Genomic DNA, 22,585 nt, shown 5'->3' with positions numbered 1-22,585 from the left:
TGACTGAATATGAGCTACTTATTTGCACAGCATGTTGGCAGTGGTTGGCACATGTCGCCTCACAGCAAGAAGGTTGCTGGTTCGAATCACGGCTGGGCCAGTTGGCATGTCTGTGTGGTGTTTGCATGTTCTCCCTGTGTTGGTGTGGGTTTCCTCCGGGTGCTCCCGTTACCCCTACAATCCAAAGACATGCTCTATAGGTGAATTGAATAAACTTAATTGGCTGTAGTATAGTTTATTATTATTATTACTATTATTATTATTATTATCATCATAACTTTTGTATCATTAAAAACTGCATATTAGCATATACATAGCTATTATTCGGTAAAATAAGTCACACACAGGATATAGTAGTTAAAACAATATATTATTATTATATACAACTTTTAAAATGTAATGTTATCATTATTTTTACTACATAAAACATGATACTAAATTAAAAATACAAAAGTTACATATATAGATAACATATTTACAAGTATATAAAAACAAAGTTTATGATTATTTATTACAAACTATGATATGGTAAATAATAAAGTGTTTAGGAATCACTTAAACCTATGTCAATATCACAGAATGCTTATTTGAATAATTAAATATAATGTTACATACAATTCTATAGTATTCATATTTAAAGTAATAAACTAATAACATTAATGTATAATAAGAGTTACATTTAAAAACAAGATTTGCTAAATTAACCAAAGCAAAAAAAGTGTATACCATATTTTAATAAAAATCTCATTTTAAATAGATGTGTGAATATTGTTGCTTTCAAAATTATGTAGTAAGATATTTATTTGAATAATTGAGTACAAATAAATTAAAGGTAAAAATTTTTATAAAATTATTAAAAGTAGATATTAAAAAGTATAGTGGAAAGACAAATGTTTCAATTAAATTATTATTATTATTATTATTATTATTATTATTATTATTTATTTATTACATTATCATCTGATGATTATTATTGATCAAACCACTTCTCTAATAAACAAGTCATTATTAAAACTATTATTATTATTATTATTATTATTATTATTATTATTATTATTATTGATGAAAATTATCATCTGATGATTATCATTGACCAAACCACTTTAATTTTTTAAGTGATTATTAAAGCTGCTATTATTATTATTATTATTGTTATTATTATATTGTTATTATTATTTAATTATTATGTATTATTATTATTATTATTATGTATCATCATTATAATCTGATGATTATCAATGATCAAATCACCTATAAAATAATAAAAATAAAGTATAAAGGAGAGCTGTGCCTTTTCTACAGTTGTGTTGTATGAGTCAGATCTGCAGTGATTGTGAGGGTTTTGTCCCTGAAGCTGCACATTGACCTGTGAAATGAGCACCTCTGTCCTCAGCAGCTGCTCTGTCTCTTCTCTCCATTGCCTTCATCTCTCCATCCTCCTTTTGACCCCTGTGGAGTACTTTCTGATGCGTTTTGGTGTGTTGGCCCTGGGCCCCGTGTCAGGGGGCCACAGTTCACTGACATTCAGACTCACTGTAGAGACTGCAAGGGTGGCGCGAGCAAAATCATCCAGTGTGTGTTCAGACGGGACTTAAACAGCTGTTACAAACACAACCCAAAAACCCGCTGCACGCTCAGCCAATGGAAGAGCTCATGTCCTTCCAGCCACCGGAACAAAAGACAGAGCATTTCTAATAGCAGACACAATCCTCAAACTCCACCAACATTCTGCCTGATGCTCAACCACTCTGACCTTGTTCATTTAAGATCCGTCAGCTGTCGGTTATGGATGAATTCACAGCCTTAGACTGAAAATTATGGTAGTGCTGAGACTATACTTTTATTTTCATGTGTATATATTATTTACATTTTTACAGTTCTTTTATGGCTGTATAAATTATCTTAGAATATTATATTTTGGGTTTTTATGTTATTTATAATTTGTAAATGTGTAATGTGAAGTACAGTAATTGTTTAAAGCTACAAATTACCTATAAATCTTGTCTAAATTATGTTTTATATCTACTGTATAAATTGTCTGTTATCGATTTTTGATTTGTGAATATTTTTAAAAGTTGGCCTATTTGTGACATTGAATTTAATGATTCAAGTATTAATAAATATATATTATGTTAAGGCAATATAATATAATATAATATAATATAATATAATATAATATAATATAATATAATATAATATAATATAATATAATATAATATAATTATATAATATAACATTAGTATATGACCCTGGACCACATAACCAGTCATAAATGTCTTTATTTTTACTTTAATTTCTTTTACTTCTGCTAATGATTTTTGGCACAAAAGAAAATCTTTTTTGACCCATACATAAAACCCAAAATATACCCATGCGATATAAAGACTAAAGGTTTTGTGATCCACCATATAACGTGTATTGTTCTATATTTTTCTTTTCTTTTAGTTATTTATAAAAATTGAATTGATTTATATTATAGTATTAAGTCTAAACCTAAACTAAAAATACTAGATTTGAACTGCTTTACAAAAACTTTGAGAAATATTATTGCATTTTGATACTGTTTATTTCTTTTATATATCAATGCAATTAAATAATAATATTCATTCATTTTCCTTCGGCTTAGTCCCTTTATTTATCCGGGGTCGCCACAGCGGAATGACCGCCAACTTATCCAGCAAATGTTTTATGTAGCGAATGCCCTTTCAGCCGTAACACATTACTGGGAAACACCCAGACACTCTTTGGCATTCACACACACTCATACACAATGGCCAATTTTGTTAATTCAATTCACCTATACTGCATGTCTTTGGACTCTGGGGTAAACCGGAGCACCCGGAAGAAACCCATACCAACACGGGGTGAACATGCAATCGCCACATAGAAACGTCAACTATTCCAGCCTGGACTCGAACCAACAACCTTTTTGCTGAGGGGTGATAGTGCTAACCACTGAGCCACTGTGCAATCTAAATAATGATATATATAAATATGTTTTAATTAATTTATATATTAATGTGGATCGTTTTGTTTATTGTTATATTATTAAACCTAATAAGGATATTGTAGACCTAACACAATATACACAAAACATGCTGATTTAAAATAAGTTTGACATTAAAACAAAGCAAATAGACAAAGATAAAATTAATTTCTGTGGTAATCTGGTAAACTAGGTAAACTGTTTCAGGAAATAATAATCAGTAATCGTTAAATAGCTAATAATTAGTAATGGTTAAAATTAAGTCAAAATTGAGATAAAATGTTGGACGCACTTATGAAAACTAACATTAACTATTACTACATGTAAAAATAAATATCCAATATATTAAAAAAACAGAGACAATAAACAGTTGAAGTCAACATTATTAGCCCTACTGTGAATTCTTTTTCAAGTATTTCCTAAGTGAAGTTAAACAGAGCAAGGACGTTTTCACAGTATTTGCTATAATAGTTTTCTTCTGGAGAAAGTCTTATTTGGTTTGTGTTGGCTAGAATAAAAACAGTTTTACATAAAAAAAATAAAAATAAAAAGACATTTTAAGTTCAGTATCACTACCCGCCAATATTGGTTTTCGAATGCCTACAGAACAAACCTTTATTATACAGTGACTTGCATGATTACCATGACTAATTAACCTAGTTAAGCCTTTAAATGTCACTTTAAGCTGAAAACTAGTATCCTGAAAAATATCTATAAAAAATGATGTACTGTCATCATGGCAAAGATAAAAGAAATCAGTTATTAAATGAGTGATTAAAACTATTACATTATGTTTAGAAATGTGATAAGAAAAACGAATGGCGGAACAATATACAGGGGGGCTATTAATTCAGAAGGGCTATTAATTCTGATTTCAATTGTATATCATGCATCCCTCAGAGCAATAATCTGCTTTTTCATCAGAACAAAATAGAAAGCCATAAAATCCACATTAAAAGATTTATCTTTGTTGTTGTTTTGCTTTCCTGTCCAGGAACAAACGTCCATGAGGCGAAGCGTATCCTGTCTGAGAGCGGTCTGCCCATCACCTCAGCCACTGACCTCGATGATGCCGCCCGCAAAGCTGTCGCCGCCATTGCCAAGAAATAAATGCAAATATTCATAATGCACATTCACACAACAGACATACCAATAAACAGAATCACCAACAGAGCTGCAGACAGAAACAAACAGAGCCATACACACTTCATTCACTCACACACGGCTGAACAACAGCTACTTATATATACAGTTTTTTTTTTTTTTTTATGGACAGAACGTTTTCAGGGACATCTTACGATTGCTGGGTTGAGATATTTTTGTCATCCAAATGCAGCCATTTCTGTAGCTCAAATATTTTCAGAACATTCATTGCCTTACTGTATGCCTTTTTATGCAAAGTTTCATATACCGATTATAAGTATGGATTTTTATTTTTAATTAAGCTTTGAAATGATTAATAGTAATAGCTTAACTGCATTCCACGTGAGTTCTAATTCCGTTCTAGTTTTTATTTGCCTTAAGTAAACCATAAACCATTAAAATGCCGTGTGGTGGAATTGCCTCATTTTTGTATGATTGAACTGTGAAGTACATCTTAAATCTGATATTGATTTCCTGATCTCCATATGATATCACCGTCCCTATTTAACTTAAAGGTTTATCTTGTTTATAAGGGTGTGATAGAAATTTTTTATTGGTATAAAATGTAAAACTCTACATGCCTGTAATTCCCCTGCCTAATTGGTTATTGGATAGTAAATTAATTATTTATAAAGTTTCTAGATTACATAAAGAAAATAAATCTGTTATATCTGTATGCATCATGGTTTATATTTGCATTAGTTTTTTTTTTTTCTTCCATAATGTTGGTGTAGTTTTTATACTGTGCCTGTCATGAAGATGTTTTAAAACCTAAAGGCCCATAATACATGTAATTAACTTTTTGTAATCTTGAATGTATTTTCAAAGTTAATGTACATTAAAAATGAGTCAAAATGTTTAGAATAAAAGAAGATTTGAATGATATATTCTTTCTTTCGTTCTTTTGCCTTTCACAAATTCAGTATTATCTCAGAAAGTATTGTGTTCTGTCAAGAAATCTTCCATTCTTCTGAATAAATACAGTTTACTCAAGAAACGAAAAAAAACCCACTGCATTCCCACGAAAAGGTTATTGAAATAAAAAGTATATTTATATAATACATTTATAAACTGCTGCTCTGATGATTTAAAATGCTTATTTTATGCTGACTTGTAAGTTTTTTGAATAAAAGCGTCTGCTAAATAAAAGCATGTAAATATAAAAATGCTGAAATATTGTGTTCACCCTCAAAACAACTTGTGGTCCGAAATATTGTGTTCCCTTAAGAGCAATATGTTCCTTTTGTGTTAATTCGTAAATGTATTGTGTTCCTTCAAGAAACTTTACATTCGGTGGAAAACAATGTTCTCGCCAAAATATTAAATTCCCTTGAGATGTTTGTGAATAATTTCCTTGCTACAGTATAGCATTTTCTTAAGAAACTTTGCATTCTCTTGCAATAGGATAGCATTTCTCCCAAATTGAATGTGCAGCTTTAAGTGTAACTCAAAATTATTGTGTTTGCTTGAGAAACAATGAATTTCTTCGGAAAAGTATTCACACACATGATTTTTGGGTTCTTTTGCCAAAGTATTGTTCCACTGAGAATCTGCAAAACATGATTTTATGTTAAAATGTATTATGTGTTGCCCTGAGAAATATTTTTTTTCTGTAAACATTTGAATTATCTTACAAAAGTGTTATGCTTCTATGACACTACAACTACCAAGGCAGTCATGTTGAATAAAAGTTGTAATTTATCAACTTTGTTAACAAACCATATAACTTTAGTACCCTGACTTTTTCCTAAATATGTATACACTACCTGACAAATGTCTTGTCGTCGATCCCAGTTGTAAAAGCAACAAATAATAACTTGACTTCTAGTAGATCATTTGGAAAAGTGTCAGAAGGAAGATTTTTCTGATGAATCGTCTGTTAAACTGCATCCTAATCATCACAAATACTGCAGAAAACCTTTTGGAACCTGCATGGACTCAAGATTCTCATAGAAATCAGTCAAGTTTGTTGAAGGAAAAATCATGGTTTGCTGTTTACATTCAGTATGGGGGTATACAAGAGATCTGCAGAGTGGATGGCAACATCAACAGCCTGAGGTATGAAGACATTTTTACTGCTCATTACATTACAAACCACAGGAGAGGGCAAATTCTCCAGCAGGATAGCACTACTCCTCATACTTCAGCCTCCACATCAAAGTTCCTGAAAGCAATGAAAGTCAAGGTGCTCCAGGATTGACCAGCCCAGTCAACAGACATGAACATAATTGAGCATGTCTAGGGTAAGATGAAGGAGGAGGCATTGAAGATGAATTCAAAGAATCTCGATGAGCTTTGGGAGTCCTGCAAGAATGCTTTCTTTGCCAATTCTAAATTAAAAATATAATATATTATTTGATTATTATTTGAGTCATTGCAGAGATGTATGGATGCAGTCCTCCAAACTCATAGGAGTCATGCACAATAATAATACTTTTTCCACTGCACCATAATTCTATAATGTACATTATTTGTTAAGTGACAAGACTTGTCACTGTTCTAATTAAATAAATACAAATCAAGGCATGATCATATTTTATTTTGGTAAAATAAGCGTAATCTAGAGACTTTTGCCTTTTATAAAAGCTACTTCTGATAGCAAATGTTCAACTAGAGGTCAAGTTATTACCTGTTGTTCCTAAAACTTGGATATACGGCAAGACTTGTGTCAGGTAGAGTACATTACACTTAATTCTAACAATGCAAGTTCTGAGCATTTCAATGTTGAATCGAGCATTTAAAAATCCTAGAAACTTTCTGCTCACTAAAAACCTTGACAGCAAAAACTAATGTTTACCTCAAACATGTCTTTCAAAAAAACATTTGCTCTCATGCTTGCAGACAAATCGAAAAACATGTTTGCGAATATGACAACATTCATTCATTCATTTTCTTGTCGGCTTAGTCCATTTATTAATCCGGGGTCGCCACAGCGGAACGAACCACAAACTTATCCAGCAAGTTTTTGCACAGCGGATGCCTTTCCAGCCGCAACCTCTGGGGAAACATCCACACACTCATTAATACACACACTTGTACACTACAGACAATTTATCCTAATCACTTCACCTGTACCGCATGTCTTTGGGGTAAACCGGAGCACCCGGAGGAAACCCACACAGGGAGAACATGCAACTTCCACACAAAAAACACCAACTGAGCTGAGGCTCGAACCAGCGACCCAGTGACCTTCTTGATGTGAGGCGACAGCACTACCTTCTGCGCCACTGCTTCGCCAATATGACAACATTTAGAGGTTAATTCTGAAACATCAGTAGAATAATATGAACAATAAGAATGATGGCAATGGCCATTCTAGTAGTTATCAATTTGTTTTAGGTAAAAAGTTAGCACGAAAGTATTGCATTTCCCTGAGCAATATCTTTAAACATCTGTATTCTTTTGCAAAAATATTGCATTTTATTTGATAGTCTTTCATATTATTACATAGACCTCTGTCTCTGCCTGTAAATCAGTATCATAAGCAAAAATGTGTATTTAAATCAGTAATAACAATTACAGCACTATACTGTGTGTGAATGTGCATTCACAGGCGTTTTCTGAAATCTATCCTTGTCAGCGGGTTGGAACATTTAATGGATTATCTGTCAAGCAATGTGAGAGGACAGCCGGACCGGATCAAGTGCCTCGAGCAACTTTTTCTTACACTTTTTTTTCAATCTGCCTTACGCTCAATTCTCACTCTTCAGTCTCGCAGTCGAATTGATCTGTGAGCCAAAAGCTGCGAGGATGCCAAAATCAACCCTCACGGCTTGCAAAGTGCTGGTTTTTGGCCCAGTAATGTCATGTCGTTGTGTACTTATCCATAAAAGTTGCATGTGAAGGTGAAGTGTGGATGGGTGTAAATCAAGTAGATGGTTCAATAATTGCCTATTTCAAGCTCTTCCTTCAGCGTGTCAAATACAAGTGTGTTGATGGATTAGACTGTGCTGTTCGAGTCTTGTTAGAATATGCTCTTGTGGCGTCATTGTAGAATTCAGAGGTCACTGAATGCCTGTGTCGGGGAAAGTAAATGCAATGAAAAAAAATGAAGGTAACACTTTATGATAACGACACTCTATGAACCATTTAATAAGCATTAGCAAATTCATAAATTCAAATCTGTTAAGCATTAACTCTACATAATAAATGTTAATAAACAGTTTATAACTGCAGCTACAAATGCTGTATTCTGACTTACAAACACATTTATAATGTGCTTAATACTTGTATTTTCATAATTTATTGATTCATTTTTCATTAATAAATTAAGTATTGCATTATTTACAAACCAGTTATTTAAGAGTAGTTGGCTGTTTTTTAAGATCAGTCAGAATTGGTTAGTAAATTATTAAGAAATTATTAAAATTAACATTTATATCTTTTTATTCAGGCATATACTAATAGTTAATTTGTATGTGAATACATGCTTTATTAACTCAACTTCATGCAGTCGTGTGACCTAATCTAAAGTGAAGACTATTAATGGCTGGATTCCTATAGATTTGATTTTTGATCTCTATGGAAGTTTTGAAGTGTTAGAGTTTTGAACAAATAAACTTTGTTAAAGGATTATCAAAAGTCTTATACTTTTGAAAGGACATAAGGGTGGGTAAAAAATGACAGATTTTTTCATTATTATTGTGAGGTGAACTAAATTTAAGATGATACTGACTGTGAAGTCCATGGATAATAATAGCTAGCTGTCACATTGTACTATGAAAGCCATTCCATATCCTATTCTCATTATGTAAACTGCATTTTAAAAAGCCATCTTTCTTTACATACACCCTTGTAATTGTTCACTTGCAGTTTTCAAAGGATTGCGGTCACTTTTTTTCCTCAGAAAGGATGTCAAAACGGTAATTGCCACTTTGGGAATCTGTCTTTTGAGTTTAGCGTGAAACTGATCGCCAGCCTCTACGTAAAATACGCAATTTTCTCCCTGGACAGTAAGGTCAAGTCATCCGTTCAAGAATATTGGTTATTTATTGTGTCATTTAGTGGTAACAGCCACAAATTTATTAGCTCATTGCTGGTAGATGGGTTATCGCTATTGTATTTGGCTTGTCAGGCAATGGGGTATTCACTCATTATCTGCTGCCAGTTCAGTACGTTATGGTCTAATATTGACGTCTAAAGCTCCTCCGTATGAGTTTAGTATAGAAGTAGCATTTGGTACTTCTCAAGTTCAGCTAGAAGTTTCCAGAAAACATGCCTGTGGAATAAGTCTGCCAGTCTTTCCTGACCTCTCACCGTCCTTGAGCTTTAGGAGGTTTTGTCATCTAAAGGATTGCCTTCTGTCACTGTAAAACTTCATAAAGCACCTCGTCTCATGGATTTCTGCACGCCATTATTGCGGAGAGCCATAAAAGACAACGATGGATATGTTTTACAACAAAGCTGAAGGAAAATGTTGGCCGAAAGCGCTCTCAGGTGGTTGATTTTGTTATCTAGTCTAGTGCTTTATATTCAGGTCTCATGGTTTGGCCATATAGCACAGATGGGCCAAGAAATCCATTTCCCTCTTATAGAATTGCAGCCTGGGTTTCTGTAATTGAAGCACTTTAAGATCGATTTAAATTACTCTCTTTGTCTGGTTAACACGGAGTGGAGTTTTAAGGTAGAGGATCGAATAGAAAGGAAGTTACAAAACTGACACACTTGACTGCCTCTTTTTAAATTAATGTTTGTAAATTTATTTGACTTTCTTGGGTTTTGAGTTTTAACATTTCTTTGTTTTTAACACTACTGTATATTTGAGTTTTGTTTTTTTACTTCTGCAATAAACGATTGAATATAAGTCAAACTCTTCTGCATGAGTGTTTCTAACACACTAAGGAAGTGACAGCAACTTCTATGACATCTATGTTCTCACCAACATACTCTTTCACCATACACTACCTGACAAAAGTCTTGTCACCTACTCAAGTTTTAAGAACAACAAATAATAACTTGACTTCTAGTTGATCATTTGGTATCAGAAGTGGCTTATATGAAAGGCAATGGCCTCTAGATTAAGCTTATTTTGCCAAAATAAAATATGACCATGCCATATGATTTTTAATTATTTAATTAGGACAGTAAGGTCTGACTTTGCTGAGACAAAAGTCTTGTCACTTAACAGAAATAATGTACAGTCAAGTGCAGTGGAAAAAGAATTAATTCACATCTACATTTAGTCATTTAGCAGACGTTTTTATCCAAAGCGACTTACAAATGAGGAAAAGGAAGCAATTTACACAACTATAAGAGCAACAATGAATAAGTGATGTAGGCAAGTTTCAGATGTGTAAAGTGTAAGAAGCAAAGCATTAGTAATGTGAGTTTTTTTTTTTTTTTTTTTTTTACAGTACAGTTAGTACAGTTAGCGGTGGAGCCAGAGAGGCAATTGCAGATTAGGAAGGAAAGTGGAGACTAAATAGTTGAGTTTTTCGTCGTTTCCAGAAGACAGCGAGGTACTCTGCCATTCTGATGCAGTTAGGGAGTTCATTCCACTCACTGGGCAGATTGAATGAGAGAGTTTGGGACAGTGATTTCTTCCCTCTTTGGGATGGAACCACGAGGTGACGTTCGTTCACAGAACGCAAGTTTGTGGAGGACACATAAATCTGCAGATGTGAGAGCAGATAAAAAGGAGTAAAGCCAGAGGTCGCTTTGTAAGCAAACATCAGAGCTTTAAATTTGATGTGAGCAGCAACTGGCAGCCAGTGCAAACGGATGAGTAGCGGAGTGACATGTGCTCTTTTAGGTTCATTAAAGAACACTCGTGCTGCTGCTTTCTGAAGCAGCTGAAGAGGTTTGATAGAGTTAGCTGGAAGCCCGGCTAGTAGAGAGTTGCAATAGTCCAGTCTGGAGAGAACAAGATTAATATTGTGTATGACTCCCATGAGCTTGAAGGACTGCATCCATACATATCTGCAATGACTCTAACAACTTATTTATAAAGTCATTTGGAATGACAAAGAAAGTGTCCTTGCAGGACTCCCAGAGTTCATCAAGATTCTTGGAATTCATCCTTAATACCTCCTCCTTCATCTTACTCCAAACATGCTCAAAAATGTTTTTCCTGGCGACTAGGCTGGCCAATCCTTGAGCACCTTAACCTTCTTTGCTTTCAGAAACTTTGATGTGGAGGCTGAAGTATGAGAAGGAACGCTATCCTGCTAAATAATTTGCCATCTCCTGTAGTTTGTAATGTAATGAGCAGCACAAATGTCTCGATACCTCAGGCTGTAGATGTTGCCATCCACTTTGCAGATCTCTCACACACCTCCATACTGAATGTAACCACAAACCATAATTTTTCTTCAGATTTCTGTGAGAATTTTGCATCCATGTGGGTTCCAATAGGTCTTCTGCAGTATTTGTGATGATTGTAATACAACTGTTTCGCAATTGAAGCAAATAGGAGTGCAAAACTATTTGTTAAAATATTAGTTATATTCAACAATATAGACACTACTCTAATGACTTCTGCTTCTGAGAACCAAAGACATGTCAGAAATGTCCATATATATATTTAATTACTAATTTTTCAATTTATTTCATGCTGAGTAAGGTAACATCTTTCGATCTTTGTCATGTTTCATGTTTTGTGCATCACTTTTGGATCAATTATTGGTCTAATATTTGAGTTCACACAATGTATTTATTTGTAGGCGTTTATATTTTGGTACATTTCTATATATTTTAATATGTGGATGACCAGTATTTAAATTGTAAATTAATATTATTAATATGACATCAGCTACCATGTTATACACCTCAACAATAATTTATTACATATTGATACTACTTTATTTTGCTATTTACTATCTTTGATCTATTATAATAACATTTTTTATTTATGTGATATTAATATTGTCACGATCACCAGCAATCTAATCCTCATCGAACCTTCACTTTCACATGGACTTCAATTCTGCCACTATAAAGAACTACAAATCCCATCCAGCACCACACACACACACACACACACACACATACACACACACCTGTTTTCTGTTGATATCACACACACACACACACACACACACACACACACACACACACACACACACACACACACACACACACACACACACGCACACACGGCTGGGAGCTGCTCATGAACTGATTAGATGGCCTATTTATACAGCGGACAAACAAACAGACATGGTTACACAGTCACACACAAACACACAGTCTTGTTAAACTGTACTGTGAACATTATGACGTGTTGCCTTTGTTTTGTCCTGCTATGTTTGAGCCTTGCTTTGTTTTTTTTTTATTCCTGTCTGCTTCCTGCCTTTTCACCATCTGCTTGTTTACTGATGACGACTCTGGATTACCTGTACACATCTCTTTGCCCCTGTGTTGACCGTTGCTTGCCTGACCATTCCCCTGCTTTTGGATTCGCACTCCTTTGTCCAGCGTCCCCTCACATAAAAATATTATGTTATAATAAATATAAAAAATCTGTAAAATTACTTTGATATTTGATTGTGCCAACATATCCCTATCTAGGAATTATATTTTTACTGAATTATAGTTTCTATTTATAATTTGAAATATCAAAATGATGCTATTTAACTTGTCGTGGATTATTCCGTTTTTTTTCCCCCAAGGCTGAAGCACCTTGAGGCATTGCTAACATTTCCCCCCAAATCGCTTGTTGTGTGTTTTGTTTCATCTGTCCATGTCTGACAGAGTTACAATCAGTTTTTCAACGCACTCGCTGTTTCAAGCACAACTCTACTTGTTCTATATCCTCATTTACATGGTGAAAGCTCCAATCAGCCGTCTCTCCGCTCTCATTCTCTCATTTCCCTTGCTCCTCCTTCCCCATCTGGGACTGTATATTATCCTCCTTTGTCAACGAGTGCTTAATGGGCCTTTATTAATTAAACGAGGACGCAACAAAGGTGCCGACTGAATACACTGCTGGCAGTCAACCGTGCCGTCTTTTCAAATATTTGTTAGTTTCTTTTTGTTTGACAAACTTTCTTCTGGCGAAAACTTTTCGACAGTGATTTGTATGTGTATTTGTGAGTGCTTCTCTGATCCAATTAACTACAAAGAGGTATCCAGAGAGACGGCTTCAATAAAGAGGAAATCAACTGATGGCTGACACTAATTAAAAGCTCATTTCATGTGACCTCTGAAAAAGCCTCTCTAATTAAAACAGAAGTGAAAGCAAGAGCGTTTGGTTTAAAACGGCCCGATAATGAGATGTTCCAGCATCCTGGTGGAGTTTGGAGCAGGTGCGAGGATGACATAAACACACACACAACACAAAAACACACTGGAAAAACAGCCAACAAGCTGATGCACTGAGATCAGACGGCTAGAAAAATGCTATTAACGTGCAGTTTAACCAACCGAGCTGTTAGTCACTACTGATATCAGAAATATGATGTGTTGAAATTTCAGTTGTGGTAAAATCATGTGTATATGAGGCTGGCAGGCTCTATTGGCAATCAGGGTCATTTTAAGGGTGCATTCACAGCTGTGGTTTGGTTCATTCGGTCCATTTCTTTTCCAGAAATTTTAGTTTATTTTCACACCACACTGATTGCTCTGGTCCCAACCAGTTAAATCAAACCAAAATGACAACATCAGCCCACTCTCACGAGTAAAAGTATTGACAGAAAAGTGGCTAATTCATACATATTCATACAATTTCATTTTTATGGTAGTGTAGAATTTTAAAAAAGGAGGTGTGTTCCCCTAACCCCTTATTTAAAACCCCAAATTAATATGTTTTAGCCATTAAAGAGCCCCTATTATGGGTTTTTGAAAAGTACCCTCTGTGCAGTGTTTAACAGCTTTAAGTGAATGGAAACATCCAGCTAAGGTTTAAATCTGAAAGTGCACCATGCACCTTGTTTAAAACTATTGATTCTTTTGAGTCGACTCAGAGTAAGATGAATGATTCATCCTTAGTTTGAATCTTTTGCTTGGACGCGCCAACGTCGATATAAGACATCACCAAATATAAAGTGCTGTATCCGGTAAAATTTGAACGAGCCTGCGAAAGATCATGGGATTGATCATGATGTGAAGATTATTAGAGAGATGGCCAGACATGTGGATGTGGGGAATCAACCTGCAATTTGTCAGTGATTTATTATTAAGGAGCAGCAAAGACTACTAATGTATGAGATTTTGTCAGTAACTGTTACACAGATTATATGGAACAGTTTCTTCTTCCTCCAGATCCTGTTAGTGTCACTCCTACAGAACATGTAAGTGTGATCAAAATTGTTGTCTTGCTTTCTGTAGTTTGCAAAATATGTATTTACTTGTGTGTTGTAATTGCTCTGCGACCAACCAATCACAACAGACCAATTACTGTAAATTAGTTTCATGCGAAGGAGGGGTTTGGGAACAGATGAATCGCTGAACAAATCATGTGGAAGTCATTGGGATAATTAGGTAACAATAAATGCAATTAATAAGACAATGCAAGTGTTTTTTTTTACCTTGTATGCATACCTCAGCCTGTTGTCGGTGATCCCCAAAACTAAAATATGAACTTTTATAATGCAAAATAAGGGTTCTTTAAATCAAAATTTTACAAAATGCATTGAGATTGCATTGGACAACATCCACATCACTTGTTGGAAAGATGTGTCATTGAACGTATTTCCTAAACTGCTTTTCGATTGGTCAGAATTAACTTGCATGAATATTCCTACAGAACTCCTGAAAGTAAACAAAGTGAGGAGAAAAACCTGGCAAATAACACAGCGCTTGATAGTATGTAGAGACCGCTGTGTTGGCTGACTATATCCCTGGTCATCATTTATTATCATTTAACTATACATTTCAAGAATGTATGTAAAAAAATAATGTTTAATTTACTGCAAATGGCAAAGGTGAAAGCATTCTATGAACTGTATGGTCCATGATTGTTGCATTCACACCTGCCAAAATCAACCACATCAAATGGGAAAATAAGCTCTAGTGACATTAAGCTGAACTAAATGAGGCAGGTGTAAAAGCCCCTTAAGCCCTTTTTATGTAAAGTACTAAATATAATACACTAACTACATTGGAAAAAAATTATATACAGAGATTATTACTTGAGTTTACTAAAAAAAATTACATAAAATGGTTATAATAAATTAATTTGGGCTGAATTTAAACAAACAAATTAAGTTAAATATTAAATAGTATTTGTTTGTAGAAACTCAACACAAATGCATTGTTTGCAACAGTTTTGCAGACATAATTTTTTTTTAGATGCATTGATATTAAAGGGATAGTTCACCCAGTATTGAAAGTTTACTCACCATTTCCTCACCTTCAAGTTGTTCCAAACCTTTATGAGTTTGTTCTGTTAACACTAAAAAAAAGTCAATTTGAAGGTATCTTTAAATAGAAACAGGTCTTAACCCCAGTGACCTACAAACAACAATTAGGTAGGATTGGAAAGAAGACATTTTGAGCTTAACCATGATATACCACTAACCTGAATGATACTGTAGCCTAATTGTATTACAGAAATTTGAGGTGTTGGCAAATATCGCTATATAAGTGCAATCAATATCAAATAACATTTATGATAAGATGTCCAATTTACACTAGACACTTGCCCAGTTTACCAGTACATCATTAGCATCACAAACTTTTTTTTTCACAATCCCAAGCCTAATTCTAATCTCAGATTTGCAGCACAAACCCAGATGTCACAAACACACTCCATTGGAATCAAAGGACGACAGTGACTTTCTCTTTATTTCCCCGCTGCTTCTACAATCTCCTCCTCTCTGCCCTTCTGCTCAAGGTGAATATATAAAGCTTGTGCATGTCAAACGTCATTGGGATAAAATAAGTGTGAGCGCGATGGTGGAAGAGTGGCCTGTCAGAGGTGGTTTGGCTCGTGTGATGAAGCAGGTCTGTAATGAACCGATGAAGGCTACATATAAAGCGCAGCACCTCTCCACAAATTCTGAAGCTGATAAAGCCTGACATCCTCAGCGCTTTACACTTTGATGTGTGTGTGCGTGTGCGTATGTGTGAGTGTGTGCGCTGAAGAGAAGGAACGCATCTGTGAATTTGTTTGTTTTGTTTAGTCTGGAGGGTTTACACTAATAGAATGAATGTTGTTTTAAGCTGCTCGCGCTCCTGCTGGCACCTGGTGCACTTCCAGCAATTCTGCTCACTCACAATGCTGCAGATTTATCCACCAATGATGTCTGAACAAAAGCAAACAATTAGAGACAAATTAGAAGAACATTGCTCTATATGAAAAGGAAATTTTAGAGTCTTCTAGGTTGATTTGTGCTAACTGATTGATTGACTGATTGATTTAGCTTTATTAATCACAGAGGGAAATTAAATTGTCCAGGTGGTACACACCTCACATACAATACAGATTTAAATACAGCTTAAAATAACAATTTAGATCATTTTCAAAAAGCAAAGTGTAATTCAAAGCTCAAATCTGGAAGCTGCATGCATGTTATATAGCTTGCTATAATGCTTCTTTAAACAACTTGGCTGCCACAATCTACTGATTTGATTGCTCCTCAGATGTTCCAGGATACTATAAAAGGGTGAGAGACTTTATTCATAATTGTCCTGATCTTTCAAATAGTGTTTTTTTCCTAACAATATCCTTTACCAGCTTGGAACCAGCCCTAAGATTTTTTTAACAAATTTGTTCAACCTATTTCTATTTGTATTAGTATGGTGGCTGAGACAGCTTAACATGGCGCAATTTACGAAAACACATGCGATTACAAAATACTCAGTAAATTAAGAAAAGATCTTCATACGTGCTGCAAATCCTCACAACATATACACATTTTAAAAAAACATGATGCATTTTCACATAACGCAAACAAATGAATTAAACCAGCTGCATTTACTCACAACGGAACACAACTTGAAAGGTTTCAAAGAGACCCAAAAACATAACAGACGCTGCTATGCCGTGACTATTGCTCAGTGAAGTTGTAGGCAGTGCTTCAGTTGTAAATGGATAATTTGGGAACCAAAACCAGGATATAAAGTTTAGGCACAATCTCAATTCTATTTCTGTACCCCTACTTCTTCCCCTTGGCTCTTGAAACAGAGTGTGTAGGGGAAGGGCTTCAAAATTTACCCTAAAGAAATGGGACACCACTACAGCACCTGCACACGTCATATGTCATCGCAATCTCTTGCTTCATATGAGATCAGATGACAGCGACTGCTGAACTGTACTGTGCATTTACACAGTCGCCATATTCATCTATGTAAACACAAAAAATCAACAACATTATACCAGACACTGTACAAAGGTAATTCCCAGCCACTAGTCAGAGGTGCAAAGAATTTAAGCTAAGCGGAGCATGTCTACAGTTTCAGTGGTGGAATGAAAGTCAGTGGTGCAGAGGAGAATTTAAGCTAAGCGGAGCATCTCTACAGTTGCAGTGGTGCAATGGAAGTCAGTGGTGCAGAGGAGGGTTTAGGCCAAGCGGAGCATCTCTACAGTGGCAGAGGTGCAATGGAAGTCAGTGCTGCAGAGAAGAATTTAAGCAAAGCGGAGCTTCTCTGCTGTTGCAGAGGTGTGGTGAAGGTCAATATTGGAAGGCAAGAACCCTTCTGCGGAGGTGATTTAACTGCTGTGGTAGTGCAGGGATTATGTTGGCAGTGAATGGCTAAATGGAGATGTCTGTGAGCTCAGTCAAAGCATTTTTTCATCCTGCAAAGTTAGATCAGATATGGTGAGGTAGTTCAGAATATCTCAAAAACTAAAAAGGCTAGTGTAAATATGGCATCGAGAGTGTGGGCTGTGTGAACTGAAATATATCCTTTGTGTAGAGTGTGGTTGTATTTGGAATGTATATAGAGTGTTATGGGTTGGATAAGGGGCAGCTTCTGCAGCTGAATGGCATGGTCTCTGAAATTCGAAACAAGAGAAAATCAGACATTTTTTACAACATGGTACATGTACGGCAGGCATGATGAATTGTTTTAGCTGATATCCATGCGAGGCGTCTTAATAAGGGCGTGGGCAACTGTGAATGGAAGTGCCTTTTGTTAATATATGGTCCGATAGCTTTGTGGTCGCAATGTGCAGAACTGGGCATTTGTCCCCCCACAGGATGGCAGATGGATGGAGAGCTAAGGATATGGGGTGTGGCTTGTCTGGTGGTCCTGGAAGTATCTATTGAAGAACTATTTGTCAGAAATGTCCTCCTTCTATAGCAGCCAAGCGGGAAGTTTGTTTCTTTGCCGTTTTCACATCCAACTGACTTGCCATTATAAACTTACATATGACACTTTGTATATCAACACATGAGTCACTGGCGTATTACAATTGAACCTCTGTGCTCCATGTGTATAATGTTTTTCAATAGCTGGGTAATATTCACTGGTTAGGTAATAATCTTTTCAAAAGTTAAATGGCTATCGGATGTAACTTTTTTATTTTTTTATTTTATTTTTTTTTATAAATATATCAAATCCCAACATCAAACTCTGAACTTTATGTCACCACTTAGTAGAAACTGTGGGACTAGAATGTTGTTATGGTCTGTACTTTAATCCATGATTAAATAACGTTACATGTGGTATCTCAATGTGATTAAATGACAAGCATATCTGGCCCAATTCATTCACGAGATCTTGGTAGCCGAGTTCATTCATAAGTTGTTAAGAGAGGGCGGGACCGTGTTGAGTTGGAACTCATTGGATGGTGACACTTCTCTTTTCAGCTATTGGCTAAACGGAGTGTCAATCAAAAATCGACAGCCATTTTGTTGATCAAAATTACTAGTGTTTAAGGCAGGGCTGCTCAACCCTGTTCCCGGAGATCGACCTTCCTGCTAATTTCAGCTCCAACCCTGATCAAACACACCTGAACCAATTAAATAGGACCTGAACAGTATTGATAATTACAGGCAGGTGTGTTTGATATGGGTTGCAACTGTAATCTGATCTCCAGGAACAGGGTTGAGCACCCCTGGTTTAAGGGCTCTATTTTGACGGTCCATGCGCAAAACGGAAAGCACAGGGCGCAAACGCATTCAGGGTGTGTCAGAATCCATATGTGCTAATATGAGGACGGGAAAATCCGCTTTGTGCCATGGGTCATGGTCTAAAAGGGTTGAGTTTATTTTCTTAATGAGTTAAAGGTGTGTTTTGAGCGTAAACCAATCAGAGTCTCATCTCCTATTCCCTTTAAGAGCCAGCTGCGTGGCGCCATAAGCGCATTTGCTATTTACATGACGTAAAGTAAGTTCACTTTCGATTTTGCTCTCGTAGATAGGGAAACCTTTACGCACAGATATCAATTAGCCTATAAATAATTAATTTCGTTTGTTAAGTGCAAAGATTTGTTTCAAAACTATTTTCAACTAAATTCAGTTCTAATTTCCAGCAAACGAATAAATGAACAATAATAACGAAGTGAAGTCAAAATACTGAGTTATTTCCAAATACACCTGCTATTCCCCATATGGTCTAAAAATCTGACAGGTGGACAAATCTAAGCTTGTTTTTCATAAAACAAACATAAATATGGATATAATAAATAATACTGCTAATAAAAATAACATTATACAAAAGCAAATTGAATAAACTGAAAAAGCCTGCCGAGATGAAAGATTCAAGGCAGTGGTTTTTAAATTCATGTAGGCAAGAAAATAATATGTTTTGTAATATTGTAATTCTTTATATTAATATCCTATATATATCCTTATTATATCATATCCTTGTAAAGACATTTGCGTATTGCTCTACATCTTGTGTGTAAGCAGTGTGTAAGTGAGGTGCACAACTAACGCGCTCTGCGCCGGACTTTAGACCGGGTTTGTTCTGGTATTAGGAACAGGCTATTACAGTTTCTCAAAATAGCAAAGCGCCAGCAACGCGCGAAAACACACCTGCTTTTTATACCGTATGAGCGCAAATGCATAAATGACCCTTGCGCCAAGCTGAAAGTAGCAAATAACAATTGCGTCACACCTTGCGCCACATTGCTCCGGGTGTATGATAGGGCCCTATGTGTAAAGTCGCTGCTGCACTGCAGTGACTAGCTTGGATGATAACAGCGCATTCCATGATGTTTCTCTACGCATGAACACGCCGCGGATCAATGCTTAAGGACTAGATTGCCTGGATCTTTGCAGTGGAATTACTTTGGAATGTTGCATTTGGATTAACAAATGTACCCCGACTCATTACATATGTAGGAGTCCATCTATTAGCTCAATGACGAAACTAACAGCATGGTCGAAGGTTTAATGCATGTAAGCCTTTTCTAGTGCTTATGAAAAGAATTTTATTATTTATTAGAATTTATTTATATTAATTTATTAACTCCGAATTCAATCTGACTCCAATTTAAATGATCCTAAAATTTAGATAATATTTCTAATTGTAAGAACGGATCACATTCATCATTTATGATTTAATTTAGAGTTTTGATATTTTCTGAGGTCTGATATTCTAATTGTACGTTCATTAGGGACCTACGTCGCTCAGAGTTCCACGCCCCGGGTTTGCGTTTCTTCTCACGGACAATATGTCGGCACTCTGAAAATAGTCAGAGGATGCAGGATTAACTATATTTGAATAAGCTGGTCGCATTAACGCTTACCTAGTCTTAAAAAAACAGATCCTTAGCCAAGCCCATACAACTTGCTATTCCCAGTGGTCGAATGATTAAAAGGTCTACATGTTATCGGCACGCAATGGCTACGAATAATCAAATGCGCCAATTAAATCAATTTCGATTATGCCGTACGATAAGGGTAACGAGACTCCACATAATCTACTGGATACAATGAATTCGCAAAACTCCAGAATTAATCAAAACTTAAAATTTTATTTGTCAGGTAAAATTGTATTCTGCCAATTACATAATAAATCATCAGGAAGCCAATTCAGAGATGAGACTGTAACAATACAACATCCATTAATCAAAGATAAATCAAAGAGTTAACTGATGCATACCTGACCACAGAAATACATTGCAGCATAAGTCTCAGAGATGCTGCAATGGGGTGTCTTTTTACAAGATCTCCCCCCGTCCTAAAGCACATCTTACCTTATATACTCAAGTCAAAACAAACAGCCATAAATTCAAGACAATAGAAGTGTCACAGAAACCCTGACCTGGTCAATTTAAGGACTTAACCATCTCTTAGGAGGGAGAGCATCTTATCAAGATCTTATTGAAGTCAAAAACCAAATCAACATATACCAGTAAAATATTACTGTAAAATTAAGACCACTTTACCAATCACACAGAGACATTTAAAATGATACCAAACATGAATATAGTGCTGCAAGATACACCATATTAAAACCTTGAACATTTTATGTGAAATGTGCTCTAATCAGAAGGTAACGTAAGGGTCAAGAAGGGGGGTTTAAGTGGAAGGAGAAGGGTGACTTCTTCGCATTACCCCCTGCTGTTGAGTAGCTCTGTTTCTCCAGCATGTGTTTGCATTGTCAACAGTGATTTGAATAGAACAGTGGAACAGTTGGTTTCTTCATCACTTCTCAGATTAGAAAATCCATTGGAACATTCCATCTTGTCTCATGAAATTCCATCACAGTTCTTATGGTCTGATATTTTTGATCCTTACACACATATATATATATATATATATATATATATATATATATATATATATATATATATATATATATATATATATATATTTTTTTTTTTTTTTTTTTAACCCATTATTTAGAACAAACATAAAAAATGCAAAAATGAATGTCTATGCATTGTATTTCTATAGTCAACTACAGAAGATGATCAAACAAAATGTGAAATTGGGTAAGACGGGAAACAATATTTGCTAATAATAAAATATGGAAAAAGAAACAAAAAAACCGGGGAAAAAATAAATAATGTAATAAATCAATAAAGCAATATCTGCTGTCAATTAGATTTGTACAATGTTTTACTAAATAACATCAAATCAGTCATGCTCATTCATACTAGAAAAAAAAGCAAAACAGAAGAGTTTTCTAAAGTGTCTCAGCCATTTGAAGAACATCGCAATTAACTGCAGACTCCCACTTGCATATTAAGCTCAGTCCTGACAATAAATAAAGTAGATGAAGAGCCTCGAGCGTTCTTGCAGAAACTTTCATTTGAAAACTTCCCTGCTGTAATCCAGCACCCGTGTCAAACAGGTGCCTCCCCGTAAGCCTGATCCACAGCCCTCAGCCAGTTCTCCCAGCAGCCGTTTCCCCTAAACGCCCTCATTACTTACATCCACTCGATATTTCAGACACTTCCAGTTGTAAAATTCTCCATTACAAGGGTCAAGCAGGGCCAATGAGAGATGAATAACTGTCTTGATCATCTGAAAAGGCTCTGCTAGAATATTTCCCTCCTGCTAAAATATCTGTCATCACTTTGATTGCATTTTAGAAGAGACTTATTCGCAGGGACAAGTGCGCCTTCTTCTTTCTCATTTTTTAAGAGGCCTGTTTTTTTTTAAGAGGCTGTCTGAG

The 22,585-nt window shown here is 35.4% G+C and overlaps 1 protein-coding gene across 3 annotated transcripts in view; it reads left to right on the top strand.

Moving 5' to 3' along the window:
- The window catches only part of suclg2 (succinate-CoA ligase GDP-forming subunit beta), a 239,884-nt gene extending 234,870 nt beyond the window's left edge, over window positions 1-5,014 (top strand). For all 3 annotated transcript variants that reach the window (NM_001386309.1, XM_073915499.1, XM_073915500.1), the window contains 1 exon segment: window positions 3,981-5,014. In NM_001386309.1, the coding sequence (NP_001373238.1) occupies window positions 3,981-4,096 (116 nt within the window). In that variant the 3' untranslated portion in view covers window positions 4,097-5,014.
- Window positions 5,015-22,585: the final 17,571 nt, after the last annotated feature.

Source organism: Danio rerio, chromosome 11, assembly GCF_049306965.1.
Source record: "Danio rerio strain Tuebingen ecotype United States chromosome 11, GRCz12tu, whole genome shotgun sequence".
Taxonomy (NCBI): domain Eukaryota; kingdom Metazoa; phylum Chordata; class Actinopteri; order Cypriniformes; family Danionidae; genus Danio; species Danio rerio.
The sequence above is the reverse complement of the archived record's forward strand: the minus strand, read 5'-3'. Positions and strand labels throughout refer to the sequence as shown.